Raw genomic sequence first — 24,711 nt, 5'->3', positions numbered from 1 at the left:
AGGTTCCCTTTAACAGATGTAAAAATCAAATTAACATTTTCTGTGTGCTTTGCAGTGTAACTGAGCCTGACTTTTTGAAATGTACATTTAAAATTTCAAGTTCACTTGGAATTAAACAGCCTCCTATTTTGCAGTATTTGATCTTAAAAGGAATCTCTCCTCTCTGACCTATCCCCTCACACCTACTCCCCTAAAAAAAAAAAAAAAAAAAAAAATTATTTGTCATGCAGCTCTTTCAAAGACCAGACCAGCAATAACTTTTACATGGGCAGTCTGCTCCTCTCTTAGAAATCAGAGACTGAATTGATGTGCTAATGAGGCTTATGATCTAAAAGCTCTGTCACTCCAACTTTATTATTCACCCAGCACCTCTGCCTCCGGCTTGACTGACAGCCTGTATGCTACACTTGTGTCACTCCAACTTTATTATTTACCCAACACCTCCGCCTCTTGCTTGACTGACAGCCTGTATCCTGCACCTCTGACACTCCAACTTTATTATTCACCCAGCACCTCTGCCTCTGGCTTGACTGACAGCCTGTATACTGCACCTCTGTCACTCCAACTTTATCCTTCACCCAGCACCTCCGCCTCAACTGACAGCCTGTATGATTATTATTTATTGTTATAGCGCCATTTATTCCATGGCACTTTACATGTGAGAAGGGGTATACGTAATAAAAACAAGTACAATAATGTTAAACAATACAAGTCATAACTGGTACAGGAGGAGAGAGGACCCTGCCCGTGAAGGCTCATAATCTACAAGGGATGGGTGAGAATACAGTAGGCGAGGGTAGAGCTGGTCGTGCAGCGGTTTGGTCGATCGGTGGTTACTGCAGGTTATAGGCTTGTCGGAAGAGGTGGGTCTTCAGGCTCTTTTTGAAAGTTTTGATGGTAGGTGAGAGTCTGATATGTTGTGGTAGAGAGTTCCAGAGTAGGGGTGATGCGCGAGAGAAATCTTGTATGCGATTGTGGGAAGAGGAGATAAGAGGGGAGTAGAGAAGGAGATCTTGTGATGATCGGAGGTTGCATGCAGGAAAGTACCGGGAGACGAGGTCACAGATGTATGGAGGAGACAAGTTGTGCATGGCTTTGTATGTCATGGTTAGAGTTTTGTACTGGAGTCTCTGGGCAATGGGGAGCCAGTGAAGGGATTGACAGAGGGGAGAAGCTGGGGAATAGCGGGGGGACAGGTGGATTAGTCGGGCAGCAGAGTTTAGAATAGATTGGAGGGGTGCGAGAGTGTTCGAGGGGAGGCCACAGAGCAGGAGGTTGCAGTAGTCAAGGCGAGAGATAGAGGGCATGGACTAGGGTTTTTGCAGATTTTTGGTTGAGGAATGAACGGATTCGTGAAATATTTTTGAGTTGAAGTCGGCAGGAAGTGGAAAGGTCTTGGATATGTGGTTTGAAGGAGAGATCAGCGTCAAGGATTACCCCGAGGCAGCGAGCTTGTGGGACTGGGGAGAGTGGGCAGCCATTTACTTTAATGGATAGGTTCGTTGGGGGGGTCACGTGAGATGGGGGAAAGATGATGAATTCTGTTTTGTCCATATTAAGTTTCAGAAATCTATCGGAGAAGAAGGATAAAATAGTGGACAGACATTGAGGGATTCTGGTTAGTAGGGAGGTGATATCTGATCCAGAGATGTAGATCTGTGTGTCGTCAGCATAGAGATGATACTGAAAGTCATGAGATTCTATGAGCTGTCCCAGGCCAAAGGTGTAAATGGAGAAGAGCAGGGGTCCTAGGACTGAACCTTGTGGGACTCCGACAGATAGGGGGAGAGGTGAGGAGGTGGTGTGTGAGTGGGAGACGCTGAATGTTCGGTCTGTTAGGTATGATGAGATCCAGGATAGGGCCAAGTCTGTGATGCCAAGGGATGAGAGGGTCTGTAATAATAGGGAATGGTCCACTGTGTCAAAGGCAGCCGACAGGTCCAGGAGGAGGAGGACAGAGTAGTGTCACTTGCTCTTGGCGGTTAAGAGGTCATTGGTGACCTTAGTAAGGGCAGTTTCAGTGGAGTGGTGTGACCGGAAGCCAGATTGTAAGCGGTCAAAGAGGGAGCAAGAAGAGAGATGGGAGGACAGTTCAAGGTAGACGTGTTGTTCCAGTAGCTTGGAGGCATAAGGGAGAAGTGATATAGGGCGATAGCTAGATACAGAGGATGGGTCAAGAGAGGGCTATTTGAGGATAGGTGTGATGGAGGCATGTTTAAAGCTTGAGGGGAAAACACCAGTTGTTAGTGATAGGTTGAAGAGATGGGTTAGGGTTAGGATGAAGACTGTGGTGAGGTTTGGGATGAAGTGGGATGGGATCCGGTCAAGTGCACAGGTGGTGAGATGTGATCTTGAGAGTAGAGTGTCGATCTTCTGTGATGGTGGAGAAGTTGGTTTTGGAGGTGGAGGGCTGGGAAGTCGGGAGAAAGGGCTCTGGGGGTTGTTGACCAAAACTGTCTCTGATGTTATCAATCTTCTGCTTGAAAAATGAGGCAAAGTCTTCAGCTGAGATGAGTGGGGAGGGAGGAGGTGCTGGGGGACGGAGGAGAGAATTGAAGGTGTTGAATAACTGTTTAGGGTTGTGAGACAGGGAGGATATGAGAGATGAGAAGTAGGTTTGTTTAGCTGTGGCGAGTGTGGTCTTGAAAGTAGTGAGGGACTGTTTGAATGCGATGAAGTGCTCGTTGGATCTTTTCCATCTGCGCTCAGCAGCCCTGGAAGCTCGCCTCCGTTCTTTGGTCAGGCTGGTGTGCCAGGGCTGTCTGTTGATTTTCCGAGCTTTGGTATGTGTAAGTGGGGCAGCAGATTCCAAAGCTGCAGCTATTGTGGTGTTATATAGAGCAGCAGCGTCATCCGCATTGTGTAAGGAACTTATATCTGTGAGAGGGAGGAGGGATTCAGAGAATGAGTATAGGTCAAGGTGTTTAAGATTTCTGCGAGAGTGTGAAAGTTTGTGGGGTGGGGATTGTAGACATGGAGTGGAGAGGGAGGAGAATGTGAGAAGGTTGTGGTCAGAGAGAGGAAGAGGTGAGTTAGAGAGGTTAGATAGGGAGCAGAGGCGGGTGAAGATGAGGTCCAGTGTGTGGCCATCTTTGTGGGTGGCTGTAGAAGACCATTGAGTGAGGTCGAAGAAGGACGTGAGAGATAGAAGTTTAGTGGCAGTTGAGAGGGAAGTGACAATGGGGATGTTGAAGTCGCCCATGATGATGATAGGGATGTCCGCGGAAAGGAAATGAAGTAGCCAGGTGGTGAAGTGGTCAAAGAAGGTGGTGGCTGGCCCTGGGGTGCGGTAGATGACAGCCAGTTGGAGGGGGAGTAGATGCGCACAGAGTGCACCTCAAAGGAAGGGAGGGTAAAAGAGGGTGGTAGTGGGGTTGGGGTGAAGGAGCAGGTATCTGACAGGAGAAAACCAACTCCTCCGTCATGTTTGATGCTGGGGCGGGGGGTGTGAGAAAGGTGGAAGCCACCATATGAAAGTGCAGCAGAAGAGGCTGTGTCAGAAGGGGTGAGCCAGGTTTCTGTGATGGCGAGGAAGGAAAGTTTGGTAGTAACAAAAAGATCATTGATGTAGGAAAGCTTGTTGCAGACAGAGCGAGCGTTCCACAGAGCTCCTGTTAGTGGGACTGGGGAAGCGGGGGCTGGGTGAATGGGTATAAGGTTGGAGTGGTTGCGGAAGGTTGTGATAGAGCGTGGATGGGAGGTAGAAATGTCTGTGGGAATGTGGTGAGGAGGACCAGGATTTGGAGAGATATCACCAGCAGTGAGAAGGAGCAGAGAAAGTGTTAGCAGGTGGGAGCAGGTGAGGGCATGGGGGACTGTCTGTGTTTGTAGACAGAGGATTGTATGTTAAGGAACAGTTTTCAGGAGTAGATGAGGTGGATGGGGAGGATTGAAGAAGAGCTGAACAGTTCCTTACTAGGAGTAGGGATTAGGGGAATTAGCAGAAAGTGAAGGATTATAGGGGTGAAAGTGAATACAAACAGAAACATTGTTTACAGTGACTGTGTACAGTTACCTTCAGTTCACTTCTGATTTTAATTCTAAAATTTATCTTCACACTTCTAGGACACACTTATAGGAATCACACTGCAGACTGAAGTCTATGCAGACTTGAGCTATGCAATATATGTACAACTAAGTGCAGTCAGGCGTGAAGCAGAGAGGAGCGGTCTCTGCTCATCTTGGTTAGACAATTAAGAGTGGACCAGATGCATATGATCAAGCCAGAGTAAACAAGGTCATAAATAACACTGGGGTAAGCTGGGGTTAGCTGAAAGGCATACCATGTGAATGCTAGGTGCAGAGGCAAGTCTATGTGCAAAGCTGGGTGATGTACTATGTGCTCTTCATAGACAGACAGCAGGAGAGCTGGGTGGATGAACATACCTGTCGGAAGAATGCTGCACCTCTGTCACTCCAACTTTATTCTTCACCCAGCACCTCCTCCTTGACTGACAGCCTGTATGCTGCACCTCTGTCACTCCAACTTTATTCTTCACCCAGCACCTCCACCTCCTCCTTGACTGACTGCCTGTATGCTGCACCTCTGTCACTCCAACTTTATTTTTCACCCAGCAGCTCCGCCTCCTCCTTGACTGACAGCCTGTATGCTGCACCCCAGTCACTCCGACATTTTTCTTCACCCAGCACCTCTGTCACTCCGACTTTATTCTTCACCCAGCACATCTGCCTCTGGCTTGACTGACAGCCTGTATGCTGTGTGATTTCAGGCAAAGCAGCCGTCCAGCTTGGCTGACCAGTGTATGCTGTTCCGATACAAATATCTTCTATGCTATGATTTATTGATAAGGTTGTGATTTTGGTTATCGCTGGCAAGAATAAAAGGTAGCAGAAACAAAGCACTGCTGACTTCTCAACCCTTCAGATCATCACTTCTGACCTGATACTGTGTCAAGAGAATGAGGCTCATCTCTAGGTCACGGATTGCAGCTTCCCAAAAAATTAAGGTTTCCAGGTATTTTACTGCTTTAGAGAAACACCTTTAATGGCTGAAAACAGGGAAGCCTGGTTAATGAAAGTTTTAGACATTGTCTATGGCAGAAGTCGTATACTGGAAGTCACTACGTACTCATGGTTGCTGGAGTTAATTCTCTGGTTACAAACTTTCTGTATTTTATGGAGTCAATATACAGTGCCAAGCCCAAATAGGACTTTGCACAGAAGAAAACATTCCCCTTCCTCCATCTATAAATTTCAGTTAGTTTATCACATCTGCTTTAAAACTCTTCACATTAAAGGTAAGACTATGTATGTCGATATTGTTTGTATTTTACACCGGCGTTTCGTACCTTTAGGGCACCCTTCGCTGTTGGTAAGGTGCCGATTGAAAGTGACCTTGTGCTACTCAGTCGTTTTTACATAGAAATGTATATTTTCATTCTTTTCATGATAGGTGTTTCAGGCAGGTTCTATGGCTGAATCCACCCAAAAAAGATGTTGTGTGCCCATACCTATAGATATATTATTAAATGTTCTTTATAAAAATTGCCATTCATTTTTATTATGGCCTTGCTTTGTGAATAATTAACCTTCTGTATGGCCTGTGGGGGGACTGCTCTAGGCAGAGCAGACTTCACAACCTTATAAGTGATTGCCGACCATGTAGGAATAGAGACCAGGTTCATACGTAAAGGACCATTATACTGGGCCATTAACATTGCAATCCTATAATTTCCTGATGGCGCTTGTCAATATTTGACCAATGTAAATTCAGAAGGCAATAAAATGTAAAACTAGAAGTTTAGAAATGGAAACTACTGTATCATCTTTTTGCCTGCATTGATAAGATGTTTAAACAGATGATGTGCATAAATGACTTCTGCTGTGACATACTACATTTATGAAAATTAATTTACTTAAAAAAGAGCATGTAGTTCTCACTGCTAGGAAACTTGCCTCCAGTAGAGGGCGCCAGAGCCTTGGTGGAAGCTTCTTGCATAGTGATTGTACATAATGCATTGTCTCCCTTTATTAGCCAACCGAAAAGCCTGAGGGTTCTTAGTCATACATGATAACTTCCTCTCTGATGACCACATTTAGGCTGTTTAAATCAAAGAGCTATTTACATTGCCCAATAATTATTACAGCTCATTAGTTTCACTTTATTGGACAGTATAAAAAAGATCATTGATAAAACAAAACACTTTGGACACTTACAGAAGGCTTTGCTTTGTAACACAACTCTAGAATTACACTTTTCTTGGCCTGTGAAGATGGGTTTGATGGAAATATTTTTTAGATACTTTTAAAAGACTTTTTCACCCCTGGTGTTCATTGGTGGTTTAGAAGATTTTACTGTTTGAATGAACCTGTAGGATGTGCTTGCATGCTGCTAAAACTGCACCGCCATGCATAGTAGTGTAATATTCATATTGCTTGCTGCAGTCAGTTCAGAAATTGCATTTCATTGTGGATTTGCACCACAGCTTGAAAAATGTGCCTCTCATCTGTCTGTTATTTTACTGTTTTTACTATTGCGATTGTAGCATGTAATAAGTACTAACTAGGAACATGTGAAGCAAATCTTGTCCTTGTACTGAATGATCGTTCTGAGCTCAGTTTAGTAGGAGTTGTAAAGATATGAGGCTTATGTATGACATGCTCTGACTGTTACATTCTTGTATCAATAACCAGCTAAGTATGTAACACACTGCTGTGACACTCTGGTGCCTAAATTATTTTACATGAGCCAAGTATATCCAAACACGTGTATTTTATTTCCAGGTTTTTCACTACAGACAGGGACTAGAATAACCAGAGATGGACGTTTATCCCCAGCACCCCACATTAGCTACATGTGTTACTTTTGTGACTGTTTCTTTACTTACAGTTGTGGCCAAAAGTATTGACACCCGTGCAATTCTGTCAGATAACAAATTATTTGGTATTATCTTCATTTAATTTGTCTTAAATGAAAATACACAAAAAGAATTGTCCTAAGGCCAAATTGGATATAATTCCACACCAAACATAAAAAAGAGGGTGGACAAAAGTATTGGCACTGTTCGAAAAATCATGTGATGCTTCTCTAATTTGTGTAATTAACAGCACCTGTAACTTACCTGTGGCACCTAACAGGTGTTGGCAATAACTAAATCACACTTGCAGCCAGTTGACATGGATTAAAGTTGACTCAACCTCTGTCCTGTGTCCTTGTGTGTACCACATTGAGCATGGAGAAAAGAAAGAAGACCAAAGAACTGTCTGAGGACTTGAGAAACCAAATTGTGAGGAAGCATGAGCAATCTCAAGGCTACAAGTCCATCTCCAAAGACCAGAATGATCCTTTGTCTACCGTGCGCAGTGTCATCAAGAAGTTTAAAGTCCATGGCACTGTGGCTAACCTCCCTAGATGTGGACGGAAAAGAAAAATTGACAAGAGATTTCAACGCAAGATTGTGCGGATGTTGGATAAAGAACCTCGACTAACATCCAAACAAGTTCAAGCTGCCCTGCAGGCCGGGGGTACAACAGTGTCAACCCGTACTATCCGTCGGAGTTTGAATGAAAATGGACTGTATGGTAGGAGACACAGGAAGACCCCACTTCTTACCTCGAGACATAAAAAAGCCAGGCTGGAGTTTGCCAAAACTTACCTGGAAAAGCCTAAAACGTTTTGGAAGAATGTTCTCTGGTCAGATGAGACAAAAGTAGAGCTTTTTGGGCAAAGGCATCAACATAGAGTTTACAGGAGAAAAAAAGAGGCATTCAAAGAAAAGAACACGGTCCCTACAATCAAACATGGTGGAGGTTCCCTGATGTTTTGGGGTTGCTTTGCTGCCTCTGGTACTGGACTGCTTGACCGTGTGCATGGCATTATGAAGTCTGAAGACTACCAACAAATTTAGCAGCATAATGTAGGGCCCAGTGTGAGAAAGCTGGGTCTCCCTCAGAGGTCATGGGTCTTCCAGCAGGACAATGACCCAAAACACACTTCAAAAAGCACTAGAAAATGGTTTGAGAGAAAGCACTGGAGACTTCTAAGGTGGCCAGCAATGAGTCCAGACCTGAATCCCATAGAACACCTGTGGAGAGATCTAAAAATGGCAGTTTGGAGAAGACACCCTTCTAATATCAGGGACCTGGAGAAGTTTGCCAAAGAAGAATGGTCTAAAATTCCAGCAGAGCATTGTAAGAAACTCATTGATGGTTACCGGAAGCGGTTGGTCGCAGTTATTTTGCTAAAGGTTGTGCAACCAAGTATTAGGCTGAGGGTGACAATACTTTTGTCTGGCCCATATTTGGAGTTTTGTGTGAAATTATCAATGTTTTGCTTTTTGCTTCATTCTCCTTTTGTGTTTTTTCATTTAAGACAAATTAAATGAAGATAATAATACTAAAGAATTTGTGTTTGCAATCATTTTCAGGAAGAAACTGAGTATTATCTGACAGAATTGCAGGGGTGTCAATACTTTTGGCCACAAGTGTACTATGCTTGTGTATACTTAGAGCAGTGCACCATCATTTTTTTCTCTCTCACATGCTTACCATCATATCATTGTTGTTTATTTCATTTTATCCTAGTAATATCTATACCTGTCTCCATCTTTATAATATGAAGTTGTGTAGGGATGAGCAAGCCTGAACTGTAAACTGTGTCCAGTGCTGAACTCCTAACACTGACTTCTCATGGAAATCCATGTTGCTGTTCTGAGTTCTGATGCTTAATAAAGCTTGTTGAAAGGCTGCAGCCCAGCCAATCAACAAGCTTTTAGCTGTGTGCACTTCCGGAGCCATAATAGCCATAGAAAAAAAAATGACTTTGCGTCCTGCTTATTTTTAATAACCTGCTAAGGCAATGCGGACAGCTGGGGGCTGATATTAATAGGCTGGGAAGGGCCATGGATATTGGCCTCTTCCCAGCCTAATAAGACCAGCATTTGGCCTCCCCAGAAATGGTGCTTTGACAATCAGGGTAATGGGATTGTGGGATTGATGACTGTAGCTGTCTCTGAAATCAAGCCTATGGGTTAGTAATGGAGAGGCGTCTATCAGATACCCTCAATACTAACCCAGTGGTCAAAAGAAATAAACACACTCCATAGACTGGGGTAGCAGCCACTGCTGGGACTTGCACTCTTCTCCAGCAGGTGTCACGCTGTACTCCAGCGGGTCTCACAGAGTACAGTGTGAGACTCAGAATGATGAGTGGTGACATGACTGCACATGACCTATGCAGCCTCTTTCTCAAGGCTCTATAGGTCACTCGCGGTCATGTCTCACTGGCAAGGACATTACATTACTAATGTCATCACTCATGAGACATGACTGCAAGAAATGGAGCCTCGTTCACTCATGATGCCCAACTATAGTGCTCTTATAGAATGGTTGACAGTCTTAAATAATTGAGCTGCTGTTCAAGTGTATGTTCCATGTGACATAAAGACAGCAGTCTCAGCGTTTGTCCTGTGTGATGTATGCAGCAGAGTCTGTGATTGTCCTATGTGATGTATACAGGAGAGTCTCCGTGTTTGTCCTATGTGATGTATACAGCAGTCCTGTGTCATGTATACAGCGAAGTCTGTTTGTCTTATGTAATGTGTACAGCAGAGTCTCAATGTCTGTACAATGTAATAAATACAGTGGAGTCTTAGTTTATCCAATGTACAGTATATAATTCAGCTTCAGCATGTCACACCTACTACAATCACTGTTGTTTTACATAAAGAATATGCCACGTTAATGAAACTAACAGAAAAAGACAATCCCAACACAGCTTCCTTTTTGCTGGAGTAGAATGCAAAGTGAAAGAATCTCTACAATTGGCTGCTGTGAGCAGCAAAGGCAGATTTTCTTTTAGACTGTTTCATAAAACATAATCCATATCTTCAGCTGCATGTGAGGATATACAGAGGGTCAGGGAGGGTGGAGCTATATAGAAAGGGGAGGCATCTGACAGTTTCCAGAAGGGATTTGATAGGTAATGATGTCATTGTGTAGTTCACAGGAAGTCAGAGACTAATTTCCTATATATACATGTACTGGACTTTTTGTCACACTATAGATCCCATGACTAGGGATAAGCAGACCCGTGGAAGTTTGGTGCTATAAAATGGTCGTAGTAAGGACTTGGGGGTGCAAAAGGAAGCAAAATAGGGGTAAGAGCAGGGCAATTGCCCTACAAACAAATATGAATAGGATAATTACCTAATATAACATTTAAAAAAAATAAAAATATATTACTCTTCAACCAGGAGATGGAGGTCCGAGTGGAGCAGTGCCTTGTGTGTGTAGTTTACTGTACTTGTTAATAAATAAATGGAAAAAAAAACACCAGTCATCCCCACTATTTTTAATAACCAGCCAAGGGAAAAGTAGACAGCTGTGAGTTGGTCTTATTATGCTAATAATACCCATGGACCTTCCCAGCCTTTTAAAATCAGCCCCAGCTGTCTGCATTTGCTGATTTATTAAAAATGGGGGAACCCTAAAAATGACTTGCAGTCCCCCTTATTTTTAATAACAAGCTAAGGCAAAGTAGTGAGCTGGGAGCTGATATAGGCTTTGAAGGGTCATTGATATTGGCCCTTTCCCAGCCTACTAAGACTAGTTCCCAACTGCACATAAATTATGCATCTATTTGATGCTCCAATTCTGGTATTTGGTCTCAGCTCTTCCCAATAGCCCTGGTGTCTTGGCAATCGGGATAATGGGCCGCCTGGTGGAAATGTTCGTCAGAGTGATGGTATAAATCCATTATAAATGGTCTTGCTAGCTATAAACTTGTTAATACTTTGATACATTGTCCCATTTTGACATTCATCATCATAGCTTGACCTTCAGTTGTTTGATGACTTTCATATTATCATGAATTGACCTTATGTATTATGCATGTCTTTTATTGTGTTATATTGACTTGACTGATAGCCAAGAGTATCATTTCTCCTTGCGGAGAATGACATGCTAAGCATGTCGAGATGAGGAGACTTAAAGCCGCAATGCTCCTCTTGGAAATATGCTAATTATGCAAATTGTCTCTTCAGAGAGGAAGAGGACTAGAACTCTAGTGCCACATATTCGAAGTAGCAATCCTAAAAGTCAATGTCGACCCTTTAATTTGCATAATTGACTTGACTGTGCTTGGTGTCATTTACATTACATTCTTACATAACTTACATTACATATTCTTACATAACTTGTGTTATATTCACCCATGTTCATTTTTTATTCCACATTTTCTGTTAATTTTATTAAATCCAATAAAATGTCATTTTTTAACTCCTAAGTTTCTGTGAGCCATTTCTTTATATGTTCCCATATTTCACATTATGCTGAACTTCTTTAGTTTATTGTCCTTTACATTGGCACTAGATATATTTATTTCTTATGTTTATTTGCTGTATGTACCTTAGCTGCCATCTACATTTTTTACTCCACCAATGTTGCAGACGCAAAAGTCTTCTCTGCTTGAAACATTGGAGAGCTCACCGTTCAGCCGTTGGCGCCGCCATGCACTGGTACGAGACATCAGTCATCAGGAGTGCCCCGCCTTTCAACAAGCAAGAATCCAGGATTCTGGGGAATAGTGCGCCACTAAAGACAGAACGTGAGAAAACTCCTTTAGGCTATGTTCACATGTGTTTTTTGCTGCATTTTAGGCTGTGTCCCCACATTGCGTTTTTTTAAGCGTTTTTGAAGCGTTTGTGCCGGATCAGATGCTTCAAAAATGCTTAAAAGAAGCTTCCCATCCAATTTAATGCATTTTTGGCTTTTTGTGCCAGTGTATGCGTTTTTTTCCGCTCAGAAAACGCTTAGCGGCTAAAAACGCAGCATGCTCATTTTCCGCATAGCTCCGCGTTTTTAGCTATTTCCAATGTTCCCTGAAACCGCGCGGAAAAAACCCCGCGTTTTTGTCCAAAAATCGCGCAAAGAACGCGCAGAAATAAAAACGCTAATGTGGCCACATAGCCTTACAGTACCAGCAAAAGCTATGAGATTTTAGAAATCTTATGCAAGCACATTTTTTTTCCTGACATAATTGGAAGACTGCTGTGTTTTTGAAAACTACAGCATGTCACTTCAGTGTTTTTTCACCCATAGAAAGCAATAAGTGCAAAAACACGGCACAAATGCAGCAAAAAACGCAGGTATCAGGTTTTTGCTGCACTTTTGGTGCACAAACCTAAGGAAGATTCTTTTTTTTTTTTGGGGGGGGGGGGGGGGGCACGAAACTTTCTCAGCATGCATAACAGACAATAAAAATGCAGCAAATATGCAACAATACCTGCTTTTTATAGCTGCTCCTTTACTGCCAAGTGAGTGTTTTGCCTGCAGAATAAAATTCAGCCAAAACGCAACGTGAGAACATAGCCTTAAGCTTTAGGCTGTGTGCCCACGTAGCGATTTTTAAGCGTTTTTGCCGTGATTTTCGGCGCGAAAACGTTTAAAAAATCGTGTACACAACGCCCCCATGCATTCCTATGGCATTCCGCACATGCTGTGCTAATGCTGCGCTTTTTTCCATGGCGGAATCGCATTGTGGAAAAAAACGCAGAATGCTCATTCTTTTGTGCGGAATCGCAAAGAATTGCCGCGATTCCGCACCCATAGGAATGCATGAGAATCGCTTACTTCCCGCATGTGACTATGCCCACCATGCGGGAAGTTAAGCGTCTCATGTGCGGTTGGTACCCACGGTGTGGAGGAGAGGAGACTGTCCTCCAGGCCCTGGGTACCATACCCCTGTAAAAAAAAGAATACAAAATCGGTGTATATTTACCTTCCGGCGTCCCGCGCTGCATTCCCGGCCTAAGCGTTCCCAGTAATGCCTTGCGGCACGGTCCAGTGATGACGTAGTCTCGCGTGACTCTAGCGGTCTCGCGAGATCGCTATAGCAACGCGAGACTACGTCATCACAGGTCTCGCAAGGCATTACTGGGAACGCTGTGGCCCGGGAATGCAGCGCGGGACATCGGAAGGTAAATATACCCCGATTTTTTTTATTTTTTTTTAGCATTTTAACATTCTATCTTTTACTATTGATGCTGCATAGGCGGCCTCAATAGTAAAAACCTGGTCACACTTGTCAAACACTATGTTTGACGAGTGTGACCAACCTGTCAATCACTTTCCAAGCGATGCTTCAAATCGCTTGGAAAGTGCTTGAATATCGCACGCGAAAATCGCGGCAAAATCGAGATCATAATCGCGGTAAAATCACGGTGAAATCGCGCGGAAAAAAACACGCGATTTATGGGAAGGAGTCCGGTTTTTGGTGTGCGTTTTAACACGCACCGTGGGCACATAGCCTTAAGCCTTAAAATGGGGGAACAAAATAAGTTGCTTATAATAAAGACTAATAGTTCTTTTATAGATTAAAAGGCCACTTGTTATGTCCTAAAACGCTATTTACTTGCAGATATAGGCACAATCTACCAGTAAATAAAGTTTAAGCCTTGTGTATCCGGCTTACTGGAGCAGCGGTTACAGGTAGAAAATTACCCAGTCATCAGGGTAGTGCTAGGTGCAGTTTCGGTCACCCTTCACCATAAAGTGAGCACATTATAATCATTCCCCAGCACTAACATTGAGAGCCTGCTCTGCAGACACCCACTGCACAAATAGTGCTGCTCGCCTTTAGTGGCACCCCTTCATTTTTATCAAAGACTGTACAGTATCTTCAGAAATAAATGGAAATGTATCAAACTTATACCCTTAGGCTTTTTAATTAATGGTCCAAAGTAATGCAACAATAAAACATTGTTTTTTAACTTGTGTGGCAATTTCAAAGGAACGGAATTAACAGCATGTTCAGCAATAAAGTCACCCCTAATTAATACTTGCTTGCACACCATTTGACATTGATGACAGCCTCTAAATGCTTATTGTAGCAATCTATAAGCTTCTTGCAGTTCTCAGCTGGCACTCTTCCTTTGCAGTTTGTTCAAGCTCTTGAATGTGCGCAGGGTTCTTTTTCCCAATGGCAGATTTCAGCTCACCCCAAAGATTTTCAATGGGATTGAGGTCAGAACTCATTCATGGCAATTTTAAAACTGTCCATTTTCGTCTTTTTCAATCATTCCTGTGTACTTCTGGATGTGTGCTTTGGGTCATTGTCTTGCTGGGGGACCCATGATCTTTGACTCAAGCCTAGTTTTCTTACACTGGGTAGGATATTTTGCTATAAAATCTTTTGATAATTCTCTGATTTTATAATTCATGTGAAAACGATCAAGGCCTTCAGTACCAGACACAACAAAACAACCCCAGAGCATTATGGGTCCTCCACCATGCTTAAATTTTGGTAAGGCGTTCTTTTCCTTTTAAGCTTCTTTGCGCTGTCTGTAACCAAACTGTTGCTTTGTATTGCCAAAATTTATATTTTTGTTTCATCTGTCCACATAACATTTTCCCAGAATGTTTGTGATTTGTCAAGGTTCTCTCTGGCAAAGATCAGTCTTTCCTTTTTATGTCTTTTCTTCATCAGTGATTTCTTCCTTGGCCTTCGACTAATAAAGCTCTGCTTGGTTTAGTGTGCAGCATATAGTACGTGTTGAAACTATGACCTCATACTGTTCCAGGTTGCCCATCGGGTCTTTCAATGTTTGACATGGTGTTTTTCCACCATTTGCACCAACCTTTGAAGACATCTCTTGTCAGTTTTGCTCTTTCCCTCACGTCCAGGGAGGTTCTTGATGGTGCTATGCTCGGCAAATTTCTTAATCTCGAAAGCTTGCAGTTTGTTACATTCTTTTCAGATAGCCATTAAAAGGTATCAAACACTGAGCACTCTCAATTCTGAATATTTTAATAACATTGCGCACTTTGAAACTGGGATATCAAGGTCTTTGGAGATGGCCTTATACCCTTTGGAAGTCTTGTGTTTTCTAATTATAGCTGTTCTGGTGTCCTCAGACAGCTCCTTTGTTTTCACCATTGTGACAAAAGGAACAGGGCCTACCATGTGGCTTTTTAAAATACTGAAGTCATCATTTATTGGCTAATTCATGTCACATGGGCATCAACACTTAATCACAGGTGATTCTCATTTGTGATTTACCACAGGCGAGTCAAAATGTGTTTCTGTACTAATTTAATATAAAGAGTGCCAATACCAGTGTAACAGCAAGCTTTAGGTTTTTCTATTTTCCCTCCCATTGTTTTGTGTTCTCAATTATTGTTTATCATTTTCTCTTTTGTCTTTAGCACGAGTGCTCTGTTTCAAAAAAAAACTTTCACTTGATTCATTCTTAACCTCTTCCCGACCGCCCACAGTAGATAAACGTTGGCGCTTGCTGGGCTTTGTGCAGCGCCGACGTTTATCTACTGTCGGCAGTTTTGTGCCCCCCGGGACCCCCTCATACCTTATAACGCGGGGATCCCGGTGCACAATGCATGCTGGGACCCCCGACGTCATCGAGACCTGATTGGTTCAGGTCCTGATGACGTCGCGTCACAGCAGCCAATGAGAGAGCTTGCTGGGAAAGCTGCTTGTTTCCCGGCGATCTCCCTCATTATAACGCGACTTCTCCTCTGAGCTCATGCTGACAGATGAGCAGAGGTGAAGCAGCGTTACAGTGTGACTAGATCGCTGCCTGGCACAGCTGATCGCTGCCTGGCACAGCTGTGTCAGGCAGCGATCTTGTCACACAGTAACGCTGCTTCTCCTCTGATCATCTGTCAGTGTGAGATCAGAGGAGAAGTGGCGTTACTATGTGCCGGGCAGCGATCTTGTCACATAGTAACGCTGCTTCTCCTCTGATCATCTGCCAGTGTGAGATCAGAGGAGAAGTGGCGTTACTATGAGTCAAAAATACAAAAAATAAAAAACACAAAAATAAAAAAAGTAAAGAAAAAAAAAGCAGGTAGGCAGGCTAGGGCTATGTCTAGGGCTATGTCTAGGGTTAGGGCTAGGGTTAGGGCTAGGGTTAGTGGTGTGTTGGGGTTAGGGTTGGAATTCGAATTGGGGGTTTCCACTGTTTAGGTACATCAGGGGCTCTGTAAATGCAATATGACGCCCGCAGACCATTCCATCAAAGTCTGCATTCCAGAACGTCACTACTTCCCTTCCGATCCCCACCGTGTGCCCAAACAGTAGTTTTCTTCCACATATGGGGTACCAGTGTACTCAGGACAAATTGGACAACAACTTTTGGGGTCCAATTTCTCCTGTTACCCTTGTGAAAATAAAAAATTGGGGGCTAAAAGATCATGTTTGTGGAACAAAAATGATTTTTTATTTTCATGGCTCTACGTTATAAACTTCTGTGAAGCACTTGGGGGTTCAAAGTGCTCACCACACATCTAGATAAGTTCTTTAAGGGGTCTAGTTTCCAAAATGGGGTCACTTGTGGGGGTTTCCACTGTTTAGGCACATTAGGGGCTCTCCAAATGCGACATGGCGTCCTATCTCAATTCCAGCCAATTCTGCATTGAAAAAGTCAAACGGCACTCCTTCCTTTCTGAGCTCTGCCGTGTGCTCAAACAGTGGTTTAGCCCCACATACGGGGTATCGGCGTATTTGGGAGAAATTGCACAAAAAATTTTGTGGTTCATTTTCTCTTTTTACACTTGTGAAAATAAAAAAAATGGTTCTGAAGTAAAATGTTTGTGAAAAAAAGTTAAATGTTTATTTTTTCCTTCCACATTCCATTCATTCATGTGAAGCACCTGAAGGGTTAATAAACTTCTTGAATGTGGTTTTGAGTACATTGAGAGGTGCAGTTTTTAGAATGGTGTCACTTTTGGGTATTTTCTGTCATATTGACCCCCCAAACTCACTTCAAATGTGAGGTGGTCCCTAAAAAAAATGGTGTTGTAAGTTTTGTTGTAAAAATGAGAGATCGCTGGTCAACTTTTAACCCTTATAACTTCCAAAAAAAAAAAAATTATGTTTCCAAAATTGTGCAGATGTAAAGTAGACATGTGGGAAATGTTATTTATTAACTATTTTGTGCGATATCACTCTCTGATTTAAGGGCATAAAAATTAAAAGTTTGAAAATTGCAAAATTTTCAAAATTTTTGCCAAATTTCGATTTTTTTAACATATAAGCGCAGTTCATATCTAAGAAATTTTACCACTATGCTGAAGTACAATATGTCATGAGAAAACAATGTCAGAATCAGCAGGATCCGTTGAAGCGTTCTAGAGTTATGGCCTCATAAAGTGACACTGGTCAGAATTGAAAAAATTGGCCTGGTCACGAAGGCAAAAACAGGCTCAGGCGCGAAAGGGTTAAACAACTTCAGTTTTATATCTTCAGCTTAAAGGCAAACCTATATGTCTCCATGGTAGCACACTTTAAATAAATTCTCTATAGCCTGATTCTACTGTCAACTGCTTTAAAAGGAATTTGTCAACAGGTTTTTGCTATGTAATCTGAGGACAGGATAATGTAACTGCTGAGACACAGATTTCAGGGATGTGTCATTTATTAGGTTGTGTGTGTTTCCATACAATGAAGGTTTTATCCCCAGGAAATTATCACTTCACATGAGCCCTGATCCGGCCACGCCCCCTCCTCTAATAAGCAACTCATTGTCAATATACAATGTACACAGAGAGCTGTGGTGTGGGCAGGGTTAGCTTTCTGAGCTCTGCTAGATGACACATCTAGAATCTCTGATGGTTTCACAACTACTGCACCTAGTAAATTAAGTGATACGTCGTTGGAATCAGGGGCTCTTTCTCTACTTTACGCTGCTCTCAGATGAAGTAGCTAGAACCTGATGACAGCGTCCTTTTAATTCTAACCCCATAATTTTTGCTATCCTGCTAAATATATGATGGAAATAAAAATCCATTTCATAGTAGCATGATTTTTTTTATGAATAAAATTTCCACTAATAAAACTTAAATCATTTGAACAGATGTCAATAGTTTCCTAGTTACATTTGGGAATATTACTGGTGCTACAGTGGTTTCTGAAAAAGGTGCAATATTCTTAGTCACACTGAACTTGCTTCTTGAGAAAATATTGTTGAAGGTCACAGGAAGGTGCCAAATAACTGAGGAGACTTGTCTGTGGAGTGTTGCAGAAAGCTGTGCAGTATCTGGTAGTTCAGCATGGAGTGTTTGCAATCCAACATTATTGAATAAGCAACCTAATAAAGTGAATTACTCCAATTCTAATGACAGTAACTATAATCCTAGATCTTGACATCTTGAAAAGAATAATGTCTTGTGTATGGAGTGTAGAGATTTTAACTTTTCTTTTATGCCATTATCTTTTATATGCTGCCAATAAATCCTAGCGTAAGCGCTCATAATATCTGTTAGAATGTAATATCGTAATGGGATTTCCAAAGATTTTAACCTCTACAGTGGGGAAAATAAGTATTTGTTACACACTACCGATTCTGCAGGTTTCCCCACCTACAAAGAATGGAGAGGTCTGTGATTTATATCCTAGGTACACTTCACCTGTGAGAGAAAGAATCTTAACAATAATCCAGAAAATCACATTGTATGAATTTTACTTAATTAATTTGCATTTTTATTGCATGAAATAAGTATTTGATACAATAGAAAAACAGAACTTAATATTTGGTACAGAAAGCTTTATTTGCAATTACAGTGGTCAGACGTTTCCTGTAGTTCTTGACAAAGTTTGCACGCACTGCAGCAGGGATTTTGGCCCACTCCTCCATACAGATCTTCTACTCTACGAACAAATGTATGATATGCTATGCAATACTGTACTCTGGCATCTGTTTTACTAGGCCCTGGACTTGACTCCTGCGGCTGTATGGCGGCTGCTGTAGTACCCGTATGCGGAGCAGTCTGGGTGATAGCGGTCCCTTTCAGCCTGGATTCACTATCGCAGGCGTCTGGCATCTGTTTTTACTAGGCCCTGGACTTGTCTCCTGCGGCTGTATGGCGGCTACTGTAGTACCCGTATGCGGAGCAGTCTGGGTGATATCGGTCCCTTACAGCCTGAATTCACTATCGCAGGCGTCTCGCATCTGTTTTACTATTCTGCCTTCAGGCACGCTGACATGATGTGCAATCCAGCATACAGTATAAACCACAGCTCTGTCTTCCAAAATAAGCAGACTGTTCTCTGTAGTCTAACTTGCTTATTTGTGAAGAGTATAGAACATGCGCGGTAAAACTACAAGGAATGCAAATAACATGCATAAGTATTGGGCAGATGATCACAGCTAACACAATCACAGAAGTATACATTGAGATGCAAACATTACATAGGAATACATTAGTTTATGATTACATTTACAAAACGTTTTAAAGCTCACCTGTCATTTTAGGTAAGTTTTGAGTTATAGGACTTGTATCCTGCTGTATAAACTAGTTTTCCCCTTTGAAGACTCAATCTCTAATTATCAGTTCGCTATGAACTATTTGGAGGAGATAAGTGGTTATGTTGTACAACTCCTATACACAGTACAAAAAAAAAAGAGCCTGATCTTTGTCACTCACACGCAGAAACAACAGCAGCATGGAAAGCATATTACAGCAGTACTGAGCAGTCTGACGCTGAATCCAGTTTTGGGATGAGCTAAAACATTTGCTAGAAAGCTACTGATCGATCTGTGTGCTTCACTACCTTTCTATCACTCGCCCTCCTCCGTTTTCTATAGCGCAAAATACGAGATTTAATCTGACACCGCACTGAGCTGTCAGTCCATCTTGCTTTGACCAAGACTGGCAAGCTGTTTTTCCAGAGTGGATGGTTGGTTCAGGAGGCAGTGGGGAGGGAACAAAAGCATATTTCTGTGATAAGATAAATTACAAAGTTTCTTATATCCACTAGTAGTATAGATTTAAAGTTTATTGAAGGGACAGTGACCACTTAATTGATTGCCTTGTTCTGAAATTGCAGTCCAGTGTGTGATCACTGATCGTAGGTGTATGTTTCTAATAGTGTGTCAGTCACATACAAATTCTGCACATTATCTTAACATCATCATACATAACTAAAAATTATAATCATGCACACAGGCATTTTTGCTGTGTATTTAATGCCTTTTTTACCGCACTGAATTGGCCCAAAACCGCTCACATATCCTTATGACAATGCTGAAGTGTGCACATGTTCTGTAATTTTCTTTTCAGGATTTGCTGTGCGTTTAAATCTGCAGCATGTCAATTCTTTCTGCGTTTTTACCATTGACTACACTCTAATTAGTCAAAAATGCAGGGCAAAGCCGAAATAAATCCTCATGTATTTTCCGCAATGTTTTGATGCAGAAACGCTGCAGAAATTTCTACAAGCAAATACTCAACATGCGCACAAAGCCTTTCATCTCCAAAAAGGTTAATACGTCTGAAATTCCTGTAGAAATATTTTGATACATATTTGTGGATTGTGGATTTAGAGCTCTTTAGTAGCAAACACTATCCTCAAGGGACAATACCGTACTTTTGGTCCAACCTAAAAAATAAGTATTTTCATTGGGCAGAGCTAACTGTGCAGCCTGGGGATAGGTGTATCAGATTTTATATACACTGTAATAATACTGAATGTGTGAAGACTAGTGTTGAGCATTCCGATACTGCAAATATCGGGTATCGGCCGATATTCGCTGTATCGGAGTTCCAATACCGAGTTCCGATACCGAGTTCCGATATTTTTACAATATTGAATACAGGAATCGGAAGTTCCCATAATGCAATGAGCCAGTTGTGTTAGCCATGTTAACTAATGGCATGGCTGTGATTGGCTGCTGAAATGATATCATCATGATGCGCGGTCTGTGCGGGCCTCTTGGGGGTCTGTGCGGGCCTGCCGGGGGTCTGTGCGGGTCTGCCGGGGGTTGTGTGTGTGTGCGCAGGCATCGTCCGATGCACACACACAACCCCCGGCAGGCCCGCACAGACTCCCGGCAAGCCCGCACAGACCCCCGACAGGCCCGCACAGACCCCCAAGAGGCCCGTACAGAACCCGCCCACACACACGCACAGTCTCCGCCCACGCACCGCCCACACTCTTCCCCCCTCCCGAACTGGATGTGCAAGGAAAGAAAGGGTTTATTTTCATTCCGATATTTGTGCCCCATTGAGTTGCATGGGTTTCCGGTATCGGAATCGGCGATACCTGATATTTTTGGGGTATTGGTCGATCCAATCCGATATTTCCCGATATCTGAAGGTATCACTCAACACTAGTGAAGACATATAGAATCTTTTTTACTTGTTTTGGGTTATTGTACATGTGGTCGGACAGGGATCAGTAACCTTTGGCATGTAGGTTATGTTTGGAGGAGACACCGGATAGACTGCAACCATTAGCGTATCTGTGGGTGGCAAAGGTTTCCGCTGTAGTTGACCGCCAGACTTCGTTATAGCCAAGACCCCCACTTGCCTGTGGTTACAATGGCCACATGATTTTGAAGGTTTAACCTGCAACCTTTGCACAGCTGACGGTGGAAAATGTTTTTAATTTTAGCAATAGCCAGACAATGTATTAAAATGGCAACCTTTACTTGTAGGAAAACCAGGTTGGCATAAAACACAAGTAAGTTTAACAGTAGAATGCTAAGGTATGTAGTGAGCTAATGTGTCTGAGTCTGTCCGTTGTAAGATGTGCAGAACCAGGGCATGAAGGGGCCCTGTCCTTGACACCATAGTTATTATTTATTATGGCTTGCTTGTATAGCACTATCATATTCTGCAGCACTTTATCACTGTCTCCAGTGGGGCTCGCAATCTAAATTCCATATCAGTAAGTCTTTGAAGTGTGGGAGGAAACCAGAGAATCCGGAGGAAACCCACCCAAACATGATGAGAACATAAAATCTCCTTGGAGATGTTGTCCTTGGTGGGTTAAATTCTGTACCTCCAATTGGTGCATACATCAAATATAAATCGGCATCCTGTTTAATGAGAAAACGATTGTGGTTCCCAATGTATCTAGTGTCCAAATACAAATCATTTTCTCAACTACATTTGAAAATGACTCTTTAAAATAGATTGTTGTAATGGTTCTGGATCTACAGTGGGTACAGAAAGTATTCAGACCCTTTTAAATTTTTCACTCTGTTTCATTGCAGCCATTTGGTAAATTCAAAAAAGTTAATTTTTCCTCATTAATGTACACTCTGCTCCCCATCTTGACTGTAAAAAAACAAATGTTTGCAAATTTATTAAAAAAGAAAAACTGAAATATCACATGGCCATAAGTATTCAGACCCTTTGCTCAGACACTCATATTTAAGTCACATGCTGTCCATTTCCTTGTGATCCCCCTTGAGATGGTTCTACTTCTTCATTGGAGTGCAGCTGTGTTTTATTAAAAGTCACGTGTTGTAGCCTAAAAGCCCAAACCGCATGCACTCAGCCTGTGAGATGACGCTGCCCACCCTACCATTCATGGTTGTTGGGGATATCGGACATTTCTGAAGGTTTTGTGTTTTCTCTCCCCAGATGTGATAACAAGCAGTGATGAGTCTCCAGTGATAGCTGCGGCAAAAATGAGCCAGCGGCAGGGTAAAGACGCATATCTATCTCCAACCAAAGACTTGGTCCAGGCTACGCTAAGTCCCGGGATCATCCACAGCCATGGTAGGAAACTAATCTACATTCTGCTGTAAATTCGTGGGTTCTGAATTGACACAAGTGCTGCCCACTTTTCAGATGTCTCGGTGGCGCTGTGGGCCTTGAACAGGATTGTTGCTTTTGTCCATAATAACCCTTGAATTTCTGTTTATCTTACAGTGTCTGTCTCTTATATTTAGATTCCTTGTGCAGGAAATAGCAGATAAGATTGTAGTGATGCCATATAATGTGATGCAGCTCAGTACTAATTTGAAATCTAATGAGTGAATCATGAAAAATGGTAGTTTATTTAGGTAATTATTCACTTAGAGTTTAATTTGGTGAAAAAGTGTCACTTTTATTTCTAATGTTTTGTATGTACCGCATCAACGCAAACCACATATATGGTAACAATGTGATAATTTAGGAGGCTGGCGAATTGTTTCCAATGTTAAAGGCGTTGTCAGAGTTGAGCGGGTTTTATGTTTTTAAATCTATCCATATTTCCATAGTCTTGCGCTGGTGAGAAATAAACAAATCTCAGTTTCTCATCCCTCGTAGGTTCAGTGATACCTCTCTGCTGCTGCCCCTGCTCTTTGTTGACAGGCTGCAGCCATGACTATGTGACTGCCACATCCCATCATTAGGTATAATGAGCTGCTGATCATTGGCACTGGCTGTAGCAGTCACGTGTGCGGTAGTTGTGATGTCACCGCTGCAGTTTGTCTTCAGTGCTTGGTGGCAGCTGCAGAGGCATCACTGGGCTTGCAGCGGGTGAGTCAGACAAAACAAATTAATGTATACTCGCCCGTTTCCGCTTCTGTTTAAGGACACAGCGATGACATCTTGTGTAACACACTTAGTCGGCATTAGTGGTATGTGGTATACAGCTGTAGCAGTCAGGTCATTGCCACGTAAACAGGATGCCAGCAGGGAATATGGCAGTGGAGCACTGGAGGTGAAATGGATGAGTATATATTTTCTTATTTTAGCCCTCTGAAGCTTTTTAAAGGGGGTTTTCAATTTTTGGGAAACGCTTGTCTAAAGCATGGTTTTGTGTCCTTTCCTCACCTTCCCCAGGTCCAGCGCTCAGTGTCTGCCTCTGCTATTGGTGTCTGTTATTGGCTGCAGCCATAGACAGTGCTGCAGGCAGTCAGTGAGCTCATTGCTGTACCTGAGTAGATGGCTCCGAGCCGGGTCACTCACTGATTAGCTGTAGCACTGTCACCGTGACATGTGTACTGTAGAGAATGACAGGCACTGTGAGCAGCTGGGAAGACTCACCGCCATACACAGGGACAGTGAGTTTATATAGTTCTCAGCAAACAAGATCTCCCAAGACCAGTTTCCATCAGTTTGACCAGACAAAGTTTCATAGAACATTTTTTGTTAAGTTTTACATGAAAGTAAGGTTAATAATATTAAAAATATAACTTTCATTGCAAAAATCACCAAATTTAATCAAATTAGTTGATGCACAAATGAGTACACCCCACCACACCAAAAGCTACTACATCTAGGATTTTTCAATACCGCCATGATTTTTAAAGTGGTTGTCTGTAGTGATGAGCGAGCGTGCTTGGATAAGGTGTTATCGGAGCATGCTCGGGTGCTAACCATGTGTCTTCGGCGTGCTCAAATAATATGTTCGAGTCCCCGCAGCCGCTGCAGCTAAATTTGTAGAAGAGATTTTTACAGCAAGTGTGTCCTTACATCTCCAGGTTTTTGCTTACCAGTATGAGAGCAGCATTTTGTAGTTGCAGAAACACTGATTCTAATTATACAGGGGCATGTTCCCTTATTTCTTGCTGCAGTTTTGATAAAATCTCTGTTTTATCTGCTGCAGATCTACCAGTTCTCGAAGCTCTGTGTAATCCTGCCCACACCACTGATTGGCAGCTCTCTGTGTGCACTGTACATAGGCAGAAAGTTGCCAATCAGTGGTGCGAAGGAAGTGGTTAAACTGAGCTCATTAATATGGAGGACAACATGACAGCAGGATTCCTAGTGATAAGCTCTTGCTGATAAAACAGTGATTATAAAGAATAGGGATCCCTGGAACCAGGGGCTTTGTCTTCACATTATGCTATTCTCAGAATAGGTGGTAAAAACCTGGTGACAGATATACTTTAAAGATGTTTTTCCACGCACAACAGCACACTTTAACAGATTTTAAAATAATAATTTCCACAATTGGATGTGTTAAAATAAATGTCCCTGTGCTGAGATAATCTTATATATGTGCCCCTGCTG

At 42.4% G+C, this 24,711-nt stretch overlaps 1 protein-coding gene across 5 annotated transcripts in view; it reads left to right on the top strand.

Moving 5' to 3' along the window:
- The window catches only part of OSBPL8 (oxysterol binding protein like 8), a 423,538-nt gene that overhangs the window by 254,866 nt on the left and 143,961 nt on the right, over positions 1–24,711 (top strand). For all 5 annotated transcript variants that reach the window (XM_073560013.1, XM_073560011.1, XM_073560012.1 and 2 more), the window contains one exon: positions 22,348–22,485. In XM_073560013.1, the coding sequence (XP_073416114.1) occupies positions 22,348–22,485 (138 nt within the window). The remainder of the gene's footprint in view (positions 1–22,347; positions 22,486–24,711) is intronic.

Source organism: Dendrobates tinctorius, unplaced genomic scaffold (genome assembly GCF_039654945.1).
Source record: "Dendrobates tinctorius isolate UK_male_01 unplaced genomic scaffold, ASM3965494v1 ptg000290l, whole genome shotgun sequence".
Classification (NCBI taxonomy): domain Eukaryota; kingdom Metazoa; phylum Chordata; class Amphibia; order Anura; family Dendrobatidae; genus Dendrobates; species Dendrobates tinctorius.
This window is presented reverse-complemented; position numbering and strand designations above follow the sequence as displayed.